Source organism: Balaenoptera musculus, chromosome 3 (assembly GCF_009873245.2).
Source record: "Balaenoptera musculus isolate JJ_BM4_2016_0621 chromosome 3, mBalMus1.pri.v3, whole genome shotgun sequence".
Taxonomy (NCBI): domain Eukaryota; kingdom Metazoa; phylum Chordata; class Mammalia; order Artiodactyla; family Balaenopteridae; genus Balaenoptera; species Balaenoptera musculus.
The window spans coordinates 57,717,178-57,725,293 of record NC_045787.1 but is presented as its reverse complement, the minus strand read 5'-3'; the positions used below and the strand labels follow the sequence as shown (position 1 = coordinate 57,725,293).

The following is an 8,116-nucleotide window of genomic DNA, read 5'->3' as shown; positions in this document are numbered from 1 at the left end:
TGATTGCAATAGTGCAGAAGATCAAGGATGACGGGCTCGAGGTGTACTCGAGGGAGGGGCAACCAAGGGTAGAGAGAAATGGGACAATTTAGGAAATACTCAGGAGGTAGAACTATAAGGACGTTGTGATTTATCGGTTTGGGAGGCGGGATTGTAGCAGATGATGTCAGGGCTCCACCTGTGTGCTTTTGGGTCCCTCTACCATTTTCATGCTGTGCTTTCACTTCAAGCAGCCAACACCTGCGAGGAGAGCCAGAACTCTCTGGGATTACATCTCCCAGGGGAGAGCCCGAGCAAATGACTCCTGGCGTGGAAGTATACCTCCTCCAGCTTCCTTGCCCCTGGTCCAGACAGCTCTCAGGTACAACTGTCTCCAGGCTCTTCTGTGGAGTTAAGCCTAAATTGCCCTCCTAGGGACTTTATTGTTTTTTCGTTTGTTTGTTTGTTTTAATGTTCTTATATCTTTATTAAAGTACTTTATAAACCTGGCTCAGTAATAACTCTTATACTTTTACATCACAAATTTGCCTTTAAATAATACATAATACACTTAAGGCAGATTTACCTTATAGATGGCCTCAGCTTCTAAACACCACTGCACTGATTTATACAAATAGCAAAAATCACATGGAGGAGCATCTACTGATATCTTTCTTGGTACTTATCTTTAGCTTTTAAAACTGTATAATAAGTAGAGTTTCCATAAAATTTCATTTTTGAGATAGGAAACAAACAATTTTGCCTTTATCTATTAGATTGGATGTAGTTATTATTAATAACATAAACTTTAAATCTGTGGGGAAAACCAATACTTTACCTTCACTCCCCAGAGAAGGCTCAACAGCAAGCAAAATGAGGAGCCATTGTAAAATCATATTGCTAAGTATTACCTTAACTCAAAATTCTGCTTATATAATTGTATCATATCACAGCTAAAAATTACTATTTAATATATCAAGATACATCCAAAAGCATCCTTTGGTTGAATTAATATCAGGAGGCTTAGGCAGCACTGAAGATTCATTCTCTGGTCTTCTGGTCATTAGTATAAACTGAAGCTTTTGAAACTATTTGGTGATCCCATTTTGGGGCCCAATATCACAAAACCTTCAGGAGAATAGTGGACCCAGGTGGAAGAATTTGAAGACTGGAAGACTTGCAGTTAAGGTAGAGTTATCACTAGCAGATCTTAGGGAAATAGGAATGCGGCCAGAATCACTTGATATTTATTAGAAATCAAGCTTTACTAGATCATTTCTCTTTCAGAAAAATAGCTTTAAAACTTGTATATTTTCAAATGTTCTTTTTTTAAAGAACATATAAAATTACGATATTTGTGAAAATAAACCAGTTTCAAGTATACTTGTTTCTCTTCCTTTTTCCTCCTTCAAAGGATTTCTTCTCATCAAGCACAAATGTGCTAATCTTTACAGCAAGACAAACTCTTCTGTGCTAAACCTTTTTAATCTTTTCTTTTCATCCTCTGAGAAAAGGTCTTCTTCATTGGTTGTAGTAGATGTAAAATCATAGTCTCTGGAATGACCATTTACAAAACTAAATAAGGAATGTTTCTCCTTAGAAGAAATTTTCAGCATCTTAGTGATTTCTTCAGAAGCTCGTTTGAAGTCCTGAACATTTTGACAGTAAAATCCTATTGTACAGCTAAGATCCATTTTTTGAAATGACATCTTTTTGGGAGAAGGGCAGTGGAATGTCTCAAGAGGGAAATCCTTTATGCTGACATCTACAAAAGATTGCCAGTAATGAGGATCCATGTAAATCAAAGTGTCATCTTGAAATCCAGCAAAGTAATATGACTGTTTAGGTTTGCCACCAATAATACCCACACAGTATTCAAGGCTTAAAATACCCTTTACAAAATCTAAATAGTCGGCATTGTTTCTTTCTCCACCAAGTCTAACAGGAACTAGAATAATAACAGCTTTGTCATCTGTATTATCAGAGGCCATGGAAGCACACTGTTTATCAGTTACATCAGAACTGTAAACTGTACAATGTTGCACAACATAAATAGTTATTCCTTGTAAATCTGGGTGTCTTGCTTCTTCAACTGCTTTTCTTAAAATGTGAGCAACCACAGCTAGTCCATACCAATCTCCAGCTTTTTCCCCAGACTTCTTTCCATATTCTATTAGTTGGTGTAAACCAAAGAGAGCCAAGGGGGAATCACCAAACCAAGGGATGATTTTCCTGTGATAAATTTCATTTTGCATTTCATGATCATCAGAATATCTCCCAGTTGTTTCCTTCAGAGAAATTGTTGGGGTTTTGAGTTCTCTTTCCTCTGAAAGTGATGCTTCGAAAGATGCAGTAAATTACAGTGTTGGAAGTCCATGATTCAGAGTCTGAATTTTCAATGTTCAAAGCATCAGGCCAGCCAGGTCTAAGCTCTACCAAGAATGTGTAGTATGAGTCCTTGAGCCAACAGCATCTGGCCAGTTCTTAATGTACAGCTCCAAGCACAGTCCGTTGTCAAAGCTGAGCCTTCTATTTGAGGAAATTCTTCCCTGTGGGTAAGCCATATTCTTGAAATGAAACCTTTACGAAATTCTTCTACATTTCCCTCAATTACACGATCTTCTATTGTACATCCTGATCTTGCAGGTAAACAGTTCATTCTCATTTTATTGAAATATTTGCTTTATTGCGGTGGTCTGGAACCAAACCCACAATATCTCTGAGGTATACCTGTAGTCTAAACAACTTCATATTTAAAATGGTAACACTTTCCAAGCAGTAATACAGGGGAATTTCTACTAAAATATGTCTTTGTTTTCAACACCCAACTATATTTCACGTTGTTCCAAGCAGATATAAATTTAGTTTTTAGCTTATCAACTTCATCTGTTCCTGTGGCCTCCCTATTCAGATTCTAAAGAAAAAGCCATCACTTGACTGCATTCTTCTGTAAGTTTAGTCTTTTGTTCGGGAAATGTTCCAGCTCCAGCAGCAGCTGTTACAAAAGCAGCCAGCACACATGCAGACGCTCTGACCTCAGCGCCGCAGCTACAGGCACCTCGAGCTCCCCAGCCACCATAGTCGGGACTTTGTTTGATATCAAACACTTGCTTAACTTCCTTCTCTTCCATGTCTCTCTTCCTCACTCCCTTACTGTTTCTTCCTAGTGGCACTTCCTAATTAGTCGCTTTCACGTGAATCTTCATCTCAGAGTCTGCTTCTGGGGAGTCCATCCTAAGACAGTGTGGTAGTCATTAATGTTGCTTATTAATTTTTCTGCCCTCTGCCTCTGGGCACGTGGTAGGGCTATACTTCCTGGCCTTCTGTGCTTGGCTGTTGGGGCCAAGTTATCAGCTCTGGCAGAGATGATGTGTGCTGCTTCTGGGCTGAGCATGAAATCGCCAAGATGAAACCCTTCAGAGCTCTTTTCCCTTCGTTGTGGTGACCAAGAATGTTCCAGATAGTGGCTTATCTCTCAGCCTGGGACCTAGAGGCAGTGTGACAAAGTGGAGCAGAGCCTCAGCTCCGACTCAATAGTCGGAGGGAGAAGTAAACTTGCATTGTGTTAAGCCACTGAGAGTTTGGGATTATTTGCTATACAGCAATACAACCTAGCAACTCTTGACAGATATAGAGAGTGAGAAAAGGAGAAGAATCAAGGATGACTAAGTTTTCTGACTCGGGCTATTAGACGGATGGGGTTAACATTCTTTGAGCTTGAGAAAAGCAAGGAGGAAGAGCTGGATTTTTTTTTTTTTTTGGTTTTTTAGGTAGGGAATTAAGTGCAGTTTTAGACATTTTTGAGTTTGAGATTCTTGTGGCAATCTAAACTGAGATATTGAGAAGATTGGTTCTGAATCTCTGGAAAGTGATCTGAGCTGGAGACAGATACTTGGGACATAAGTAATAATTTAGGAAAATAGAAATATAAAATCAGGACCAAGGGAAAAATAGAACTGCATAGGTGCTAATGATAAACATTAACACAGATGCTGTGATTGACATTAAAAATTTGTTTTTAATTGAAGTATAGTTGATTTACAACATTGTGTTAGTTTCTGGTATACAGCAAACTGATTCAGAATATATATATCTACGTATTCTTTTTCATTATGGTTTATCATAGGATATTGAATATAGTTCCCTATGCTATACATTAGGAACTTATTGTTTATCTTTTTTTTTAAGTTTTGAATTTTATTTTATTTTTTTATACAGCAGGTTCTTATTAGTCACCAATTTTATACACATCAGTGTATACATGTCAATCCCAATCGCCCAATTCATCACACCACCACCCCCGCACCCCCGCCACTTTCCCCCCTTGGTCTATATGTTTGTTCTCTACATCTGTGTCTCTATTTCAGCCCTGCAAACCAGTTCATCTGTACTATTTTTCTAGGTTCCACATATATGCGTTAATATACGATATTTGTTTTTCTCTTTCTGACTTACTTCACTCTGTATGACAGTCTCTAGATCCATCCATGTCTCTACAAATGACCCAATTTCATTCCTTTTTATGGCTGAGTAATATTCCATTGTATATATGTACCACAACTTCTTTATCCATTCGTCGATGGGCATCTAGGTTGCTTCCATGACCTGGCTATTGTAAACAGTGCTGCAATGAACATTGGGGTGCATGTGTCTTTTTGAATTATGGTTTTCTCTGGGTATATGCCCAGTAGTGGGATTGCTGGATCATATGGTAATTCTATTTTTAGTTTTCTAAGGAACCTCCATACTGTTCTCCATAGTGGCTGTATCAGTTTACATTCCCACCAACAGTGCAAGAGGGTTCCCTTTTCTCCACACCCTCTCCAGCATTTGTTGTTTGTAGATTTTCTGATGATGCCCATTCTAACTGGTATCAGGTGATACCTCATTGTAGTTTTGATTTGCATTTCTCTAATAATTAGTGATGTTGAGCAGCTTTTCATGTGCTTCTTGGCCATCTGTATGTCTTCTTTGAGGAAATGTCTGTTTAGGTCTTCTGCCCATTTTTGGATTGGGTTGTTTGTTTTTTTATTGTTGAGCTGCATGAGCTGTTTATATATTTTGGAGATTAATCCTTTGTCCGTTGATTTGTTTGCAAATATTTTCTCCCATTCTGAGGGTTGTCTCTTTGTCTTGTTTATGGTTTCCTTTGCTGTGCAAAAGCTTTTAAGTTTCATTGGGTCCCATTTGTTTATTTTTGTTTTTATTTCCATTACTCTAGGAGGTGGATCATAAAAGATCTTGCTGTGATTTATGTCAAAGAGTGCTCTTCCTAAGAGTTTTATAGTGCCTGGTCTTACATTAAGGTCTCTAATCCATTTTGAGTTTATTTTTGTGTATGGTGTTAGGGAGTGTTCTAATTTCATTCTTTTACATGTAGCTTTCCAGTTTTCCCAGCACCACTTATTGAAGAGACTGTCTTTTCTCCATTGTATATCCTTGCCTCCTTTGTCATAGATTAGTTGACCATAGGTGCGTGGGTTTATCTCTGGGTTTTCTATCTTGTTCCATTGATCTATGTTTCTGTTTTTGTGCCAGTACCATATTGTCTTGATTACTGTCGCCTTATAGTATTGTCTGAAGTCAGGGAGTCTGATTCCTCCAGCTTTGTTTTTTCCCCTCAAGACTGCTTTGCCTCTTCGGGGTCTTTTGTGTCTCCAGACAAATTTTAAGATTTTTTGTTCTAGTTCCGTAAAAAATGCCATTGGTAATTTGATAGGGATTGCACTGAATCTGTAGATTGCTTTGGGTAGTAAAGTCATTTTCACAGTATTGATTCTTCCAGTCCAAGAACATGGTATATCTCTCCATCTGTTGGTATCATCTTTAATTTCTTTCATCAGTGTCTTATAGTTTTCTGTATACTGGTCTTTTGTCTCCCAGGTAGGCTTATTCCTAGGTATTTTATTCTTTTTGTTGCAATGGTAAATGGGAGTGTTTCCTTAATTTCTCTTTCAGATTTTTCATCATTAGTGTACAGGAATGCAAGAGATTTCTGTGCATTAATTTTGTATCCTGCAACTTTACCAAATTCATTGATTAGCTCTAGTAGTTTTCTGGTAGCATCTTTAGGATTCTCTATGTATAGTATCATGTCATCTGCAAACAGTGACAGTTTTACTTCTTCTTTTCCAATTTGTATTCCTTTTATTTCTTTTTCTTCTCTGACTGCCGTGGCTAGGACTTCCAAAACTATGTTGAATAATAGTGGTGAGAGTGGACATCCTTGTCTTGTTCCTGATCTTAGAGGAAATGCTTTCAGTTTTTCACCATTGAGAATGATGTTTGCTGTGGGTTTGTCATATATGGCCTTTATTATGTTGAGGTAGGTTCCCTCTATGCCCACTTTCTGGAGAGTTTTTATCATAAATGGGTGCTGAATTTTGTCAAAAGCTTTTTCTGCATCTATTGAGATGATCATATGGTATTTATTCTTCAGTTTGTTAGTATGGTTTATCACATTGATTGATTTGCATATATTGAAGAATCCTTGCATCCCTGGGATAAATCCCACTTGATCGTGGTGTATGATCCTTTTAATGTGTTGTTGGATTCTGTTTGCTAGTATTTTGTTGAGGATTTTTGCATCTATATTCATCAGTGATACTGGTCTGTTGTGGGAGGCATGCAGTCTTAGCCGGAGGTAACTCCTGGAGGAGACAGTATGTCTCTCACAAAAAGCAAAGCCCTTACCCTTGACTTGGAATGCACTCTTTTTCCCAGGCCTGAGGAATGTAAAAGAGATTAGCAAAGCTATCTCAAGCCAGGAGACCTCAAGGAACTGAGAGTCCTGGTTGTTCCTTATGGCTGGGGGCTGTGTGTGTGCCTGGTTAAGGGAAGCTAATGTTCAAGGATAGTTGTTGTAAACTTGTTGACGTCCATGGTGGTGACTGAACTGAGACGATAAGCAATTCTATGGGTTCATTGTCTAATAATGAGTTCCTCTTCTGTCTATATAAGATTCAATAAATTCTAAATAAAGTGCCTTGCAACCATCAGTTGTCTTGGTCGTTCTGACCCCATACTCTCAGTGCTATTTCGTCCCTTACCCCTCTCCGTCGGGACCTGGAAGACCCCCTGTGGTGGCTGGGCTGTCGCAGTCTGTAATTTTCTTTTTCAGTAGTATCTTTGTCTGGTTTTGGTATCAGAGTGATGGTGGCCTCATAGAATGAGTTTGGGAGTGTTCCTTCCTCTGCAATTTTTCGAAAGAGTTTGAGAAGGATGGGTGTTAGCTCTTCTCTAAATGTTTGATAGAATTCACCTGTGAAGCCATCTGGTCCTGGACTTTTGTTTGTTGGAAGATTTTTATTTATTTATTTATTTATTTATTTTATTTATTTATTTATGGCTGTGTTGGGTCTTCATTTCTGTGCGAGGGCTTTCTCTAGTTGCAGCAAGTGGGGGCCACTCTTCATCGCAGTGCACGGGCCTCTCACTATCGCAGCCTCTCTTGTTGCGGAGCACGGGCTCCAGACGCGCAGGCTCAGTAGTTGTGGCTCATGGGCCTAGTTGCTCCGCGGCATGTGGGATCTTCCCAGACCAGGGCTCGAACCCGTGTCCCCTGCATTGGCAGGCAGATTCTCAACCACTGCGCCACCAGGGAAGCCCTGTTGGAAGATTTTTAATCACAGTTTCAATTTCATTACTTGTGATTGGTCTGTGCATATTTTCTGTATCTTCCTGGTTCAGTCTTGGAAGGTTATACATTTCTAAGAATTTGTCCATTTCTTCCAGGTTGTCCATTTTATTGGCATAGAGTTGCTTGTAGTAGTCTCTTAGGATGCTTTGTATTTCTGCGGTGTCTGTTGTAACTTCTCCTTTTTCATTTCTAATTTTACTGATTTGAGTCCTCTCCCTCTTTTTCTTGATGAGTCTGGCTAATGGCTTATCAATTTTGTTTATCTTCTGAAAGAACCAGCTTTTAGTTTTATTGATCTTTGCTATTGTTTTCTTTGTTTCTATTTCATTTATTTCTGCTCTGATCTTTATGATTTCTTTCCTTCTGCTGACTTTGGGTTTTGTTTGCTCTTCTTTCTCTAGTTCCTTTAGGTGTAAGGTTAGATTGTTTATTTGAGATTTTTCTTGTTTCTTGAGGTAGGCTTGTATAGCTATAAACTTCCCTCTTAGAACTGCTTTT

General features: G+C 38.7%; 1 protein-coding gene across 1 annotated transcript; it reads right to left on the bottom strand.

The window, feature by feature from the left end:
* Positions 1 to 1,427: 1,427 nt before the first annotated feature.
* On the bottom strand, positions 1,428 to 3,110 carry LOC118892490 (cysteine protease ATG4C-like). The gene is given in 5 exon segments (XM_036847268.1): positions 1,428 to 2,337; positions 2,339 to 2,400; positions 2,402 to 2,655; positions 2,725 to 2,893; positions 3,015 to 3,110. Coding segments are annotated over 5 exon segments (1,491 nt in total).
* Positions 3,111 to 8,116: the final 5,006 nt, after the last annotated feature.